This window comes from Aquarana catesbeiana, linkage group LG05 (genome assembly GCF_042186555.1).
Source record: "Aquarana catesbeiana isolate 2022-GZ linkage group LG05, ASM4218655v1, whole genome shotgun sequence".
Classification (NCBI taxonomy): Eukaryota; Metazoa; Chordata; class Amphibia; order Anura; family Ranidae; genus Aquarana; species Aquarana catesbeiana.
The window spans coordinates 759,930-776,940 of record NC_133328.1 but is presented as its reverse complement, the minus strand read 5'-3'; the positions used below and the strand labels follow the sequence as shown (position 1 = coordinate 776,940).

The 17,011-nt window shown below is 47.6% G+C and overlaps 2 protein-coding genes across 2 annotated transcripts in view; one reads left to right on the top strand and one right to left on the bottom strand.

Annotated features, from left to right (window-relative positions):
- The window catches only part of LOC141146207 (interferon-induced protein with tetratricopeptide repeats 5-like), a 32,460-nt gene extending 19,220 nt beyond the window's left edge, over nucleotides 1-13,240 (bottom strand). Inside the window, exon 1 of the mRNA XM_073632940.1 lies at nucleotides 12,492-13,240. Coding sequence (XP_073489041.1) covers nucleotides 12,492-13,240 — 749 coding nt within the window. The remainder of the gene's footprint in view (nucleotides 1-12,491) is intronic.
- TSNARE1 (t-SNARE domain containing 1) overlaps nucleotides 1-17,011 on the top strand; it is a gene marked incomplete in the record, with an annotated part of 405,182 nt that overhangs the window by 336,184 nt on the left and 51,987 nt on the right.

Below are 17,011 nucleotides of genomic sequence, written 5' to 3'. Positions count from 1 at the left end.
CCGGCCGGAGTCCAGATCCCAGGATTGGAAGGGGAGGAACGCCGCCGTGGATCTGCGATTTTTCTTTAGTTCTCCTTTTATATTGAGCGCAGGAGAGAAAAATACACCCAACAGATACAAAGTAACTAAATCCCAAATACTAACACATCACACTCTGCTACATCAAGACAAAGTATATAATAAACTCCGCCCCCTTCTGTCTTACACAGTTGTACCGCCTCCAATCCTGAAACGGCTTCCTCTGATTTCACTGCACACTGTGAGCTTCTCACCATGTGCATTAGAAGCTGCAGCAAGTCCGATAGAGCCCCGCCCTCATTTCCTGGCTGGAGGACATCCAGCATCCTCTACACTTTTCCTCCATATCCCGACTGTTCCTGGCCCCACCCCTTTCCTCCATATCCTGGCTGTTCCTGGCCCCACCCCTTTCCTCCATATCCTGACTGTCCCTGGCCCCACCCCTTTCCTCCATATCCTGACTGTCATTGGCCCCACCCCTTTCCTCCATATCCTGACTGTTCCTGGCCCCACCCCTTTCCTCCAGCCTGACTGTCCCTGGCCCCACCCCTTTCCTCCATATCCTGACTGTCCCTGGCCCCACCCCTTTCCTCCATATCCTGACTGTTCCTGGCCCCACCCCTTTCCTCCATATCCTGACTGTCCCTGGCCCCACCCCATTCCTCCATATCCTGACTGTTCCTGGCCCCACCCGTTTCCTCCATATCCTGACTGTTCCTGGCCACACCCCTTTCCTCCATATCCTGACTGTTCCTGGCCCCACCCGTTTCCTCCATAGCGGGACTGTTCCTGGCCCCATCCCTTTCCTCCATATCCTGACTGTCCTTGGCCCCACCCCTTTCCTCTGTATCCTGACTGTTCCTGGCCCCACAGCTTTCCTCCCCAGCCTGACTGTGGCCACACCCCTTTCCTCCAAAGCCTGACTGTTCGTGGCCCCACCCCTTTCCTTCCCAGCCTGACTGTCCCTGGCCCCACCCCTTTCCTTCCTAGCCTGACTGTCCCTGGCCCCACCCTTTTCCTTCCCAGCCTGACTGTCCCTGGCCCCACCCCTTTCCCTCCCAGCCTGACTGTCCCTGGCCCCACCCCTTTCCCTACCAGCCTGACTGTCCCTGGCTCCACCCCTTTCCTTTCCAGCCTGACTGTCCCTGGCCCCACCCCTTTCCTTTCCAGCCTGACTGTCCTTGGCCCCACCCCTTTCCTTCCTAGCCTGACTCCCTGGCCCCACCCCTTTCCTTCCCACCCTGACTGTCCCTGGCCCCACCCCTTTCTTTCCCAGCCTGACTGTCCCTGGCCCAACCCTTTTCCTTTCCAGCCTGACTGTCCCTGGCCCAACCCCTTTCCTTCCCAGCCTGACTGTCCCTGGCCCCACCCCTTTCCTTTCCAGCCTGACTGTCCTTGGCCCCGCCCCTTTCCTTTCCAGCCTGACTGTCCTTGGCCCCACCCCTTTCCTTTCCAGCCTGACTGTCCCTGGCCCCACCCCTTTCCTTTCCAGCCTGACTGTCCCTGGCCCCACCCCTTTCCTTTCCAGCCTGACTGTCCCTGGCCCCACCCCTTTCCTTCCCAGCCTGACTGTCCCTGGCCCCACCCTTTTCCTTTCCAGCCTGACTGTCCCTGGCCCCACCCCTTTCCCTACCAGCCTGACTGTCCCTGGCCCCACCCCTTTCCCTACCAGCCTGACTGTCCCTGGCCCCACCCCTTTCCCTACCAGCCTGACTGTCCCTGGCCCCACCCCTTTCCCTACCAGCCTGACTGTCCATGGCCCCACCCCTTTCCTTTCCAGCCTGACTGTCCCTGGCCCCACCCCTTTCCTTCCCAGCCTGACTGTCCCTGGCTCCACCCCTTTCCTTTCCAGCCTGACTGTCCCTGGCCCCACCCCTTTCCTTTCCAGCCTGACTGTCCTTGGCCCCACCCCTTTCCTTCCTAGCCTGACTGTCCCTGGCCCCACTCCTTTCCTTCCCACCCTGACTGTCCCTGGCCCCACCCCTTTCCTTCCCAGCCTGACTGTCCCTGGCCCAACCCTTTTCCTTTCCAGCCTGTCCCTGGCCCAACCCCTTTCCTTCCCAGCCTGACTGTCCCTGGCCCCACCCCTTTCCCTACCAGCCTGACTGTCCATGGCCCCACCCCTTTCCTTTCCAGCCTGACTGTCCCTGGCCCCACCCCTTTCCTTCCCAGCCTGACTGTCCCTGGCTCCACCCCTTTCCTTTCCAGCCTGACTGTCCCTGGCCCCACCCCTTTCCTTTCCAGCCTGACTGTCCTTGGCCCCACCCCTTTCCTTTCCAGCCTGACTGTCCCTGGCCCCACCCCTTTCCTTCCCACCCTGACTGTCCCTGGCCCCACCCCTTTCCTTCCCACCCTGACTGTCCCTGGCCCCACCCCTTTCCTTCCCAGCCTGACTGTCCATGGCCCGCCATTTTCATTTACTGGATTCCAAATATAGCCTGCCTAGCACCGCCCACTCCTCCAGACTGACACCCGCCCAGCAAGGCATTTTGAGATTTGCATAACTCCACCCACTGCTTGCATCAGCACCTAGGGCTGTTGAGAGGAGTACTGAGGCAGGGGGCAGTACAGCCCCCTGTTGGCCCCTCCCACCAGCCATGATCTGCCTGCATTGCATAGAGAAGCCCAGAGACCCTGTGATGACATCACTGGGACTAAAATAAGGTATGTAATGAAAATTGAAAGATTTCATTTAAAAATATAATATATATATATGATGGTCGGGGGGGGGAGAATATTAGCAGATTCATTTTCAGCTATAAGATGCATCTAAACTCCAAAAATTTAAAGTGAATGTAAAGTGAACACTTTTTTTTTTTTTTTTTTCATTTTTGGTAGTGTGGAAGGGTTAGACCCTCTATATCACTGTCTGTGTCCTTTCTTTGGTAGTTCCCCCCCGTCTTTGTGACTACTGTGACAGCCAATCATAGTGTGGGGTTGGGTTAGACCCTCTTTCAGGTCAATATTGCTGTTATTTGAGTCGGGTTAGATCTGTAGGCACAGGCTGGAAGTCTTCAGGAAGGTGATTGATCGTTGACCTTGATTGATTGACAGGCCAAAGATCCCTCATGCTAAGGAAGAACGGCCACATGCATGAACAAGAACAATCACCTCCATCTCCTGTCACCGAAAGTCATTCAGTTCCACAAAATTACAGTGAGGGACACAAGGCTGGAACGGGCTACAAGACCATCGCCAAGCAGCTTGGTGAGAGGGTGACAACAGTTGGTGCGATTATTCACAAATGGAAGAAACACAAAATAACGATCGATCTCCCTCGGTCTGGAGCTCCATACAAGATCTCACCTCGTGGAGGTTCAATGATCATGAGAACGGTGAGGAATCAGCCAAGAACTACACGGGAGAATCTTGTCAATGATCTCAGCTGGGACCATAGTCACCAAGAAAACAATCGGTAACACACTACACCGTGAAGGACTGAAATCCTGCAGCGCCCGCAAGGTCCTCCTGCCCAAGAAAGCACATGTACAGGTCTGTCTGAAGTCTGGTAATGAACATCTGAATGATTCAGAGGAGAACTGGGGGAAAGTGTTGTGGTCAGATGAGACCAAAATCGAGCTCTTTGGCATCAACTCAACTCACCGTGTTTGGAGGAGGAATGCTGCCTATGACTCCAAGAACACCATCCCCCACCATCATACATGGAGGTGGAAACATTATGCTTTGGGGGGTTATTTTCTGCTAAGGGGACAGGACAACTTCACCACGTCAAAGGGACGATGGACGGGGCCATGTACCATCAAATCTTGGGTGAGAACCTCCTTCCCTCAGCCAGGGCATTAAAAATGGGCCGTGGATGGGTATTCCAGCATGAGTGGCTCGAGAAGAAGTGCATTATGGTCCTGAAGTGGTCTAGCCAGTCTCCAGACCTTAATCCCATAGAAAATATGTGGAGGGAGCTGAAGGTTCGAGTTACCAAGCGTCAGCCTGGAAACCTTAATGACTTGGAGAGGATCTGCAAAGAGGACAAAATCCCTCCTGAGATGTGTGCAAACCTGGAGGCCAACTCCAAGAAACGTCTGACCTCTGTGATCGCCAACAAGGGATTCTCCACCAACTACTAAGTCATGTTTTGTGAAGGGATCAAATACTTATTTCACTCATTAAGATGCAAATCAATTTATAACTTTTTTTAAATGCGTTTTTCTGGATATTTTTGTTGTTATTCTCTCACTGTTATAATAAACTGACCAATAAAATTATAGACTGATCGTTTCTTTGTCAGTGGGCAAACGTACAAAATAAGCAGGGATTCAATACTTTTTTCCCCCTTACTGTAGTTGTAATTCTTCTGAAAGGTCAGCCGGGTTATACAAAGCCAATTTTGGATTAACATTTTGCTGAATATGGCACTTTTTAGCTTTATAAGAAAAAAATATTTTCTTTAGCTTGTTTTGCCGTTTGGCTTTATACATGACTTCCCAAATTGGTACAAATTCCCACAGTCACCCTCCAGAATTTTGTGGATAATCTTCCCAGAAGAGTGGAGGATGGTATGACTGCAAATGGGGCATCTCCATAATTCCTGTTTGGCCATTTATCCTGAAGACGTCATTCTTTTGACAAAACGTGCGTGGGGCCAGGCCTACATGTGACGCCATTACGCTATCTGAGTGCCAGAACACAGGTATTTGGAGATCGCCTGCTCAGGATACCCCTTAGTTCATCTTCTAATGTGATTTTATTGTGGAAAATATGTAAGTGCACTTCTAATATTAAAGATACGGATTGTTTAAACATATTGCGCTATGAGATGTTGTTTTCTTGCTTTGCATTACATTGCTGGGAGAGTTCACAGCAAGGGGATGAGGAATGACAGGAAGACATCCTGGTTATTTTAAATGCACTGTTGACCATTTATTATGGTCCACACTATGTGGTAAGGAGCCAAGCTGATCCTCTATCACTGTGGTGATCAGCATTGGATATTACTCTTTGTTTCTTGGATTGTTTATACTGATTGGACAAGAGCCGCATCTATTTGCACTTGGATATGGGACTACACACCCTATACTTTTTTGGACTTTGCACATGAATTACCAATTTTCTATATTATTTACTGTAGGTCATGAAATGGGACTTTTTTTATTTGTTTTTACTATTTGATTTTTGGCTTTTAATTTCCCAAATTTTATTATGTTGGTGATTATTTATGAAATGTAAATTTCCATTCATTTCATTTCATACACTTTCTATTTATGCACAAATTTGGTATCACAGATTTTGGCGTAGGCTGCTTTTATGTGTTAAAATCTTACCCATTGGAGAGTTATTTTTATTTTAATAACTCCATATTAATGACCTTGGGGGATGGGGGAACTCTTTGTAAAGGGCCATGGTATTTGGGATGAGATGTCAAGCTCCATAAAGACATGGTGTGAGCAGTTTGGTATGGAGGAACTCGAATGTCCTGCACAGAGCCCTGACGTCATCCCTAATGAACACCTTTGGGATGAATTGGATTGCTGATAGTGATCCAGGTCTTCTCATCCAACATCAGTACCTGATCTCGCAAATGGGCACAAATTGCCACAGACACCCTCCAAAATCTTATGGAAATTTTGGAGACAATTGTGCTCTTCCAACCTTGTGGTAACAGTTCAGTTTGGTGAAGGCCCTTTTTTGTTCCAGCATGACTGTGAAACCAACCCCCCCTCCCCCACTGGTGTACAAAGCCAGCTTCATATAGACATGGTGTTTCCAGTTGGGTGTGGAGGAACTCGAGTTTCCTGCACAGAGCTCTGACCTCAACCTTACTGACCACCTTTTGGGATGAATGGTGGTAGAAAGTCTTCCCAGAAGAGTGGAGGATGGTATAAGCTGTGGATAGAACAGACTCTTCAGAACACCAATATCATATTAGTACACACATTAGATCTAGAACTACTAAAGCCCTTAAAAAAGGAGAGTCTCAATCCCCTGAAACGTGCTGGCTATGCTTATCTCACACCAATTAAGTGACCATTGTTCTCAAACTAGCTGGAGTTTCCAAGAATTTTTATTCACTCCTGGTGCTTCTCCCGTACCTCCACAATTTCAACCCTACTGAACAGCTTTGGGATTTATTGGAATGTCAATGGTGAGCCAGGTCTTCTCACCTAACATCAGTACCCAACCTCATTAATTGGTACAATATCTCACAAATGCCCTCCAAAATCTTGTGCAAAGCCTTCCCACAAGAGTGGAGAATCTAAAAAGGGGAGCATCTCCACATTAATGGCCATGGTTTTATAGGATAACCAACAAGCTCATATTGGTGGGATGGGTGGAGGAACTCAAGTGTCCTGCACAGAGTCCTGATCTCAGCCCTTGTGAACATCTTTGGGTTGAATTGAAATGCCGATGGTGAGCCAGGTCTTCTCATTTTACATTGGTACCCGACCACCAAAATCTTGTGGAAAGCCTTCCCAGAAGACTGGAGGATGGTATAGCTGCGAATAGAACAGACACTTCAGAACACTGATATCATATGAGTACACAGACTGCAGTCCTAATTACCAATGGGTCTAGAATTAATAAAGCCCTGGAGAAAGTGGAGACTCAATCCCCGAAACGTGGTGACCATGCTTATGTCACACCAATGTGATCATTGTTCTTAAACCAGCTGAAGTTTCCAAGAATTTCTATTCACTCATGGCGCTCCTCACCTACCTCCGCAATCTCAACACCTTTGGGATGCCTAATCGGAGCCAGGTCTTTTCATCCAACATCAGTGCCTGACCTCACAAATTCCCACAGACACCCTCCAAAATCTTGTGGAAAGTGTTCCCAGATGACTGAAGGATGTAGTAACCACAACGTTGACAGCTCCATATTAATGGCCATTGAGGTTCTCTATAATAAAGGTCGTGGTTTTGTACCCACCCTTCAAAATTTTGTGGAAAGTCTTCCCAGAAGAGTGCAGGATGTTCTGGCCACAAAGGGGGCAAGTGTATATTAACAGCCAAAGTTTTGGAATGGGGTGTCCCGTTAGCTCATATAGTTGTGATGGTCAGACATCCCCAAACTGTTGACCATGAAATGTACTTGGCTGCAAAAGTGTGAAACCCTATTGTTAACAATGAAGAAAACATTCTAATCCTGGGGGAGACATTTCCTTGCACACTGCTGACTTCCTGTCACTAATCAAATGTAAGCGCCTACATTACCATTTGTTGGTAGTCCTCTGGCCTGTAGCAGACGATGGACAGAAGTGACCTGTGTTCTGTTTGTCCTACCTATATAACCTTGAGACGTGTTGGTGATAGATCTTTGTATGGTTTATAAATGGTGTGATTTACAGCACGTCCCAGAGTCAGTAATGAGGTTGAATGTTCAGTTTAATCTCTGTTGTGGGTCACTTATGTGGAGAGAACCCCACTATGACAAATACACATTTCTTCACAGCTTTGGTAGAAGATAATTTTATAATGACCTTCTGATCCAAGACCTGATGCCCTCGAAAATCTTGTGTCTGCACCTACTGCATCATCCTAACCAGCAGCACAGCATGGATTATACAATGTGGAGGAGGGGAATCGCTTCTTTAATCCTGGAAGCAGAAACTTTTTTTTTTTTTCCCTGATTTAGGGTTGAACTATGACCCTGCAGAGAGAGAAACGGCCAGATGCAAGAAGTCAGGATTTCCACCCTTCATACCTATTGAATCACTAGGGCAGGCTTTCTCAACCTTTTCACACCAGAGGAACCCATGAAATAGTTTTCAGGTCCCAGGGAACCACTTCTAAAACCACTTCACTGGTGGTCATTGGGGATGCTCTTCACATTGGTGGCCAGTGAGAAAAATGCCCCTTTACGGCTCAAAAGATCATTAGTGACCTGCAGCTGGCTTTGCCAAGTAGCGCTGGCCTCCAAACTCCATAGGCACAATCAGATGGGAGGTTAATCAACCACAGCTCAAGGAACCCCTATCAACCTATGAAGGAATCCTAGGGTTCCACACAGCCTTGGTTGGGAGTGGTTGTCCTAGGGCAAAGGACTATGTTCACACAGCCGGTAAAAATGGATGGTTGATCCTTGTTTTTACCACTCCCAGACCACCTACTTTCAAATGAACATATTTGCTGGTCAGGTCTCTACACATTGCTATGGCTACGATACTTTGCTTCCTGGTGCAGCAAGTTTAACTTTGGCATGTTGCGTTGGGCAGGTGGTGCCACTTTTCAAATGGCAAATGAAGTTAATGGGACTGTGCCACAGCCGCTTTTTGCCACAGTATTTCAATGTACAATGCCTCCTTGGGATAAACAGAGAAAAATATTCAGGAGGTGGCATTATCATCTACTGAACTCAGAGTTTTTTTCAGAGGCAAAAAAAAGTCCACCACCCCCATGAAACAGGCCTAACCCAATAAGTAGAGAAGAAAGAAATTTGTAGATTTTGGAGGAGGCTGAGAGCAAGAGAAGGGACTTTTAAGTACAGTGGCAGGATAAAGTATGTGAACCCCCTGGAATTAAATGGTTTTCTGCAGTAATTTGGCTTAAAATGTGATCTGATCCTCACAACAATAGACAAACACAATGTGCTTAAGCTGATAACACTCAATTTGCCACAAGCTGGGAGACCAGTAGCTATAGCAGTAGAGAGGCTCCTACCAACCAGCAGGATAGGTATAGAAGCAAGTCACCCTGGCAGATGATGTGTGCTCACTTGAGATGCAGGGTCTAAGCACTAACCGGTGTCCACCAGAGCTGCTGATGGTGGGGATGGGTTTTGCTGCATGTGAGTAGCAGGATCACCCCACCAGGAGATGAGCAATCCGGGGTCCAGTAGCAGATATAGTAGGTAGGGATCAAGCAGAAGCGTAGTCAGTAAATGCGCCAAAGGTCGGCTGCAGGTTGGGATCAAGCGGAAAGTATTCAAGCAGGTCACCCTGGCAGATGACATGGGTTCACCCGAAGCGCGGGGTTTAGGTGTTAACCTGTGTTCACCACAGCTCTTGATTGTGGAAATTGTAGCAGTAGAGAGGCTCCCACCAACCAGCAGGATAGGTATAGAAGCAGGTCACCCTGGCAGATGACGTGGGCTCACTTGAGATGCGGGGTCTTAGCACTAACCGGTGTCCACCAGAGCTCCTGCTGGTGGGTATGGGTTTTGCCACGTGTTGCATAGAGAGGAGGAGATATGGAGCTCCAGCCCCCTCTTTGGTGAATTCCCTCCCATGTGTTGGTGGCTGTAGGTAGCCCCCGTCAGCCATGCTGTACTCAGCCGTTCCCAATGTATTGGCTGTGTAATAATGTAGCTCCATATAACATCAGAGCGTGAGATTGTCTGAAAGTCGTATTTTATACCCGTCTTGGTCAGTTTCAAGGCTCGCCCCACAGGTTATAATTTATGAGTGAAGTAGATCTCTTCATCTCAGCATGTTTTATTGCTAATCTTTCATCCAGGGACAAAAAATGAAACTCTGTTAGTCTGCTCAGCGGACCCGAGCTGTCATTTTCCCATTGCGGTGACTGCGCCCCGCAGTTGGGGACAGGTCCTCCTAGCTGTGCTGAGGTCATAAGGGTTTATCATTCTCCTTTTCTAGCCTGATGACAATGAATCTTTTCTCTGGATGTGCCGGCTGTGCCGCGCTGAGTGGCTCGGGGGCCGCCATTCTCCATTGTGGGGGCCAGGCGTACGCTAACAGAAATACCGAGAGGAACATCTTTACTTGGGAACCATAAAGGAACCTTTCCGAGGCCATGAATACATTTCTGTCTCTGTAATTTCAGATCCTGTGTTGTCCCAGAAATGGCACAAAGGAGCCGCTTCGCCAGGCAGGTTCTGCATTCAGAGTCCCTTCTTCATCAGTTTCCCGTTCTCCACTTGTATAACTCCGCTTCCATTCACTGTACAAACAATGGAACCGAGAGGAACTTAAACACGCATGTAATCCCAAAAACTAAAATGTCAAGTTGCAGCTTACCCGTCCTGAGATGTGACAGCTGCAGTTTCTTTTTTTTTTTAGGTTTTTTCTTCATTTTCAACTGGTGATCCTCCCAGTAACACATTTCCTGTCCTAGGGAGACGATGCTCATTCATTGTACTGCATGGAGGAGCATCATTGCCACCCAATAGATTTGGATAAACTTTACATAGGTAACTAACAAATTCAAGCTTCATTTCAGATAACGCTTTTTTTTTTAGTCCGGTTTGACCTTTTTTGTGTTCCTTTATGCTGCTTGTTTCTTCTGGCTTACGGTTCTTGAGTCCAGACAATGATCGCATTTCTTCCAATGGCTACTTTCCTGAAGGAGAGCTGTGACCGGTGACGTAACCCCTTCCTTCTGTGGGTGGGTAGAGTTATTCAGCTCCTGGTCAGGACCCACCCACAGCTATTAAACAACCCTAAGCAAAGGTCACCGAACCGCCTACAGCCAGTGAACAACCCTAAGTTTACTTTTATTTTTTATATATATTATCACAAAAGTAAGTACACCCCTCGGTCACATTTTTTGTAAATCTTTCCTTCTATCTTTTCATGTGACAACACTGAAGAAATGACACTTGTCTACAATGTAAAGTAGTGAGTGTACAGCTTGTATAACAGTGTAAATTTGCTGTCCCCTCAAAATAACTCAACACACAGCCATTAATGTCTAAACCGCTGGCAACAAAAGTCAGTACACCCCTAAGTGAAAATCTCCAAATTGGGCCCAATTAGCCATTTTCCCTCCCCGGTGTCATGTGACTCGTTAGTGTTACAAGGTCTCAGGTGTGAATGGGGAGCAGGTGTGATAAATTTGGTGTTATCGCTCTCACTCTCTCATACTGGTCACTGGAAGTACAACATGTCACCTCATAGCAAAGAACTCTCTGAGGATCTGAAAAAAAATTATTGTTGCTCTACAAAAAAGATGGCCTAGGCCAGAGGTCTCCAAACTTGCGGCCCTTTGCTTGCTTTTATTCGGCCCTTGGGGCACTATTTCATCCACTGATACCAACAATGGGACAAAATTCCTCCCAATGACACCAACAACTGAGCCCACTAACACCAGTAAGGGGCACAATTCCTCCCAATTACACCAATGATGGGGCACTATATATATATTAAAATAAATACATTCTTCAGCAAGTTTGCAGAAGACAGTTTGCCCTCTTCATGTCGATGTACATTGGATGGACAGATAGGAGTAGAGTACTTCGCCCCGCTCTGTAACGCAATTTGATTCTACTTTTATCATTTCTTGCTGAAATGAAAGGTCTCTTTAGGATCTCTTCAACTTCTGAAAGTCAATGTTTGAAAAGAAGAAAGAGAGAGTTAATTTAAAGATCATCTACTCAATCTCGGATTTCTGAGTAGGCTTAAGTGGAAAGTTGGTCTGGAATGAATGGACATTAAAGTTTGTAGAACTTCCCTAAGTGACTCTGAACGCTTCTCCTTTCATCCGCCAACTTTAGGTCTCTAATCTTTTGATGGAAGCGAATTGCATTGCAGCCGGTTCTGTCTGGGAATGAGGTATTTGTCCTACATAATTCCAATAGCTGGAAGGGACGGTATTTTCATCAGACCGCTCCGCACGGCAGTGTAAACACCGAGCTTTGACGCACGTTCTTTGAAGGTTGCGTTTTATCTGGAACAGAAGGCGATGGCATGAACAAGGCATGAAATGTTTTCCTTTTTTTTTTCCTCTTCCATGTTTTGTTCCCGTGCTCTTAAATCATGCGGTGTGACAACAACACTCGGCGGGGGGCATATTAAAGAGGGATTGAAAACACCTTAATGCACGGGCTGTTGTACGTTTGTGTGCGTACGGTTCAATAATACGGCAAATCTATTATCCGGCATAAAAGAGGCATTTCAAGCCTTTTGCTGGCTCCCCACAGCCGCCCAGTGCTGGCTCGCTGTCTAGACCGCGCGTTTGGTGCGCGAAGCAGAGACACATCAGACGAGTCGGCACACAATGGAATCTGCGCCGAGCAGATAATTACAGGCTGAAGCAATTTGGTTGCCGCGCTGTGCCGGTTGTGAAGGTGCCACGAAGATCAGAAATGACAGCGATTAAGTTCTTTGTACATATCGTTCTTTTCTTTTCTTTCTTTTTTTTCATTTGAAATAATAAGCACAGCATTCTATTAGAATTGTCAGATATATATATGTAGGAGTTATTCCTCGCAATTTTCACAAACCAGATGAACCACTAAGCTTTTTAAGTAAACAATATATTATACATCGATTGTCCATTCAACAGACGCACACTGACAGATAAAATCGGCTTGGGGCTTTTTTCATTACTATTGTTAAAGTTCTCTCATCAATGGCATCGTTCCTTTATAAAGGGAAGAGACGAAAGAAGAGAGAAAATGCTTTTCTTATTGTTTTGCAAAAAATAACCTTTTTTGGCCCTGATGAAGGGGGCATTTGAAGCCCCTGAAAGGTGTTGGCTCTTATATAGTTCTTTTTGCTTCTTTGCAGAGAAGATACATAGACTGCCATTTCTCAACTCTTTTTCAAAAATGCTACTTACTCGGCTGTTATCTCAACAACTGACTTCATACCCCCCTCTGCTACTGAACCCATATTCAGTTCTACAACATAAACCGTATCCACCACTATAACTAAATCTATACCCACCTCTACAACTGGCTCCATACCCACCCCTACCACTGGCTCCATACCCACCTCTACAACTGGCTCCATACCCACCTCTACAACTGGCTCCATTCCCACCTCTACAACTGACTCCATACCAACCTCTACAACTGGCTCCATACCCACCTCTACAACTGACTCCATACCAACCTCTACAACTGGCTCCATACCCACCTCTACAACTGGCTTCATACCCACCCCTACAACTGACTCCATTCCAACCTCTACAACTGACTCCATAACAACCTCTACAACTGGCTCCATTCCCACCTCTACAACTGGCTCCATACCAACCTCTACACTTGGCTCCATACCCACCTCTACAACTGACCCCATTCCCACCTCTACAACTGGCTCCATTCCCACCTCTACAACTGACTCCATTTCCACCCCTACAACTGGCTCCATACCCACCTCTACAACTGACTCCATTCCCACTTTTACAACTGACTCCATGCCAACCTCTGCAACTGACTCCATTCCTACTTCTACAACTGACTCCATTCCCACCTCTACAACTGGCTCCATACCCACCTTTAGAACGGACTCCATACCCACCTCTACAAGTGACTCCATACCCACCTCTACCACGGACTCCATACCCACCTCTACCACGGACTCCATACCACGGACTCCATACCCACCTCTACAACGGACTCCATACCCACCTCTACAACTGGCTCCACACCCACCTCTACAACGGACTCCATTCACACCTCTACAACTGACTCCATTCCCACCTCTACAACTGGCTCCATACCCATACTGTCAGGGCTGGGCTCAGCCCTTCCTTCTTTGAGCTGGCCGCTCAGCTGTCGGCTAATTGCCAGCTCCTTTGTCTCCACAGTGACTCAGCTGTTGATGATCTGCTCGTCAGTCCTGGCTACTTAAAGCCATTCAGCTCACTTCATCTCTGCCTTCGCCTTTGGTCACATCTCAGAGACTTTCTCCTGCATTCCTGTTGAAGACTTGGTCGGCTGACGTCCCTTCTGGCTCCTGATCCTGCTTGCTGTACTACTACGTTGTTCTCTTTGGCTCTCTGACATTGGCATTTGCTGACTACCTGATCTGGTTACTGAACTCTGGCTATGTATTGACTACGCTTACTCTGTTTACCTTTTTATTATTATTAAACAAGTGTGATTAACTGTACTTCTGTCTTGGTCTGATTCATCGTTTATGACAGTAGGCGAAGGACATGAATTCAGAAGATGCAGTCAGTCCACTTGTTGGTAATATTTTTTTCTGGTTGGATGACCAGGATCATCACATGGATCAGTTTGCCATGGCGTTACAAACGCTCCTGGAATCTTCCACTATGGCTGCTCCGGTACAACCTGTGTTGCAGGCCGTCCCTGCTGCTGCTCTAGTCTCTGTGCAGGCACCCGCCTCGAGTACTACCTCTATAAGAGGCAAGCCTGGTTCTTCTCCGCTTCCCCAGCGATTTGGGGGCAAGCCAGTTCAATGCAGAGGGTTCCTCAACCAGGTTGAGATATACTTTGAGATGCTGCCTTAGGCGTTTCCCACGGACAGAAGCAAAGTAGGTTTCGTGATATCCTTGCTTTCTGAGAGACCCTTGGCCTGGGCAAACCCTCTATGGGAGACTTAAAAACCCGTGGTCCTGAGTTATCCAGAATTTGTGGCTTCCTTCAAAAGGGTATTTGATGTTCCCGCACACTTCGCTTCTGCTGCCAAGAGCCTCATGTCCATCAGAGTACAAGAACTGTTGCCGATTACGCCATTGAATTCCGTACTCTGGCAGCTGAGGTTGCTTGGAACAATGAGGCCCTCGTGGCTGCCTTCTCTCATGGTCTCTCGGATAATGTCAAAGATAAGATAGAAGCCCGAGATATACCCACTGAGCTGGAGAGGTTGATCACATTTGCCATCCTCATTGACTCCAGACTCAGAGAAAGACTTTCTTTTAAGGAGCGCTGGCACAAGCCTCCTGTACATTTGTCTCCAAGCTTTGCAGTCCCACCCTTGCCTCCCTCACCTCCCATGCCTCCTGGTACCGAGTCGGTCTGTGAAGATGAACTCATGCACTTGGGCTTCACACATCTCTCTGCGGATGAGAGAGCCCTTAGGAGGAGGGAGAGATTGTGCCTTTATTGTGGCCAGGCTGGTCACTTTTTGAAGTCTTGTCCTACCCGTCCAGAGAACGCCCGAACCTTGAGGTCCTGTCACGGACAGACCTTAGGTGGCTTTGTTTCGTCCCCAGTTATCTAAAAGGATAAGCCCCTGGTTTCAGTTACCCTTTTTTGGGCTGAGTCGTCCGTCGAGATACAGGCTCTAATCGACTCTGGGGCTGCAGGCCTGTTCATTGATGCTGCCTTTGTATCAAAGCACTCGATTCCACTGCAGCTACGTGACACTCCACTTGCCATTGAGGCTCTTGACAGGAGACCTCTACAGCCTGCCCATGTGACTCATGAGACTGTTCTGTTGTCCATGGCCATAGGGGCCCTTCTCCATGAGATAATCCAATTCCAAGTTATTTCCTCACCTAAGTTTCCGCTGGTTATTGGTTATCCTTGGTTACAGAGGCACAACCCTTCTTTTGATTGGCTCAGTGCTGAGGTTCTGTCCTGGTCACCACAGTGCAGTGAAAGATGCTTCCAGAAAGTAGCCAAGGTCCTGTGCACCTCTTCACTCTCCTCCCTGCCGGAGGAGTACCGCGATTTTAGCGATGTCTTTGACAAAGGTCAGGCCGGTAGTTTGCCTCCACACCGGTCGTATGATTGCGCAATTGACCTTCAACCTGGTGCCATACCCCCTCGTGGCCGGGTTTACCCTTTGTCGGTCTTGGAGGATAAGGCCATGGAGGAGTATGTTGCAGACGCACTTTCTCGAGGTTTCATCCGCAAATCCTCGTCTCCTGCTGGTGCTGGTTTATTTTTTGTGAAGAAGAGTGGTGTGCTGAGACCTTGTATCAATTATAGGGGTCTCAATCGTTTCACGATTAAGAATGCCTATCCCATTCCATTGATTACGGAGTTATTTGACCGCCTCAAGGGAGCAACGGTTTTCAGGAAGCTTGATTTGAGAGGGGCATACAATCTCGTCAGGATTAAGGAGGGCGATGAGTGGAAAACTGCGTTTAATACCAGATCAGGTCATTATGAGTATCTCGTAATGCCTTTTGGCCTTTGTAACGCTCCGGCAGTTTTCCAGGAGTTCATTAATGTGTCCTCCGAGATTTGTTGCAGTTGTGTGGTGGTTTTTTCTCGACGATATCCTCATATTTTCCAAGTCTCTGGAGAGCCACCACACAGATGTCTGTCGTGTCCTTCAGAGACTAAGAGAGAACAATCTCTATTGTAAATTGAAGAAGTGCAAGTTCCATCGTGAACAGGTTAAATTCCTGGGTTATGTCATTTCCACTGCTGGTTTTTTGATGGACCCAGAGAAACTTTCAGCGGTCCTACAGTGGCCTCGACCCGTGGGTTTACGTCCTCTGCAGCGTTTTCTTGGTTTTGCCAACTATTATCGGAAGTTTATTCATAACTTCTCGTCTCTGGTCAAGCCCCTGACTGATATGACCAGGAAAGACAGCAACCCACAGAGTTGGTCTCCGGAGTCCATTAAGGCCTTTGAGAGTCTCAAGGCTGCCTTTGTTTCTGCTCCTGTGTTGGCACACCATGATCCTACGTTGCCTTTTATTCTAGAAGTTGATGCTTCTGAGACTGGAGTTGGCGCCCTTCTGTCTCAACGTCCTACCTCTGAGAGTGCTATGCATCCTTGTGGCTACTTTTCCAAGAAATTGTCACTGGCAGAGTGCAATTGCGAGATTGGTGACAGAGAGCTGTTGGAGATCATTTTAGCCCTGAAAGAATGGAGACATCTCCTTGAAGGTACCACTGTGCCGGTTCTCAGTCTTACTGACCATAAGAATCTCACATTCTTGTCTGAGGCTAAGCACCTCTCTCCCAGAAGAGCACGATGGGCTCTTTTCTTGTCGAGTTTTAATTACATTGTCTCATTCTTACCCGGTACTATGAATGTAAGGGCTGACGCTTTGTCATGACGATTTTCCTCCACTTCCAAGATGGAGTCGGTTCCGGTTCCTGTAATTCCTCCTGATCGTATTCTGACTATGGTTCACACCAGTCTTACTTCTCCTTTGGGTGACAAAAATCCTTGCTGACTTACTTCCAGACTTACCATTCTCCCAAAGGCTGCTGGCCACCCTGGGAAGAATCAACTCTTTTGGGCCATTTCCCAACAATTCTGGTGGCCTAGTCTATGTGCTGATGTAACCGCCTTCGTAGCTGCCTGTTCCGTGTGTGCTCAGAGTAAGACTACACGACACCTTCCAGTGTGCCTCCTACAATCCATACCCAATGGAGAGAGGCCCTGGATCCACCTGTCTTTGGATTTCATTGTGGAGCTACC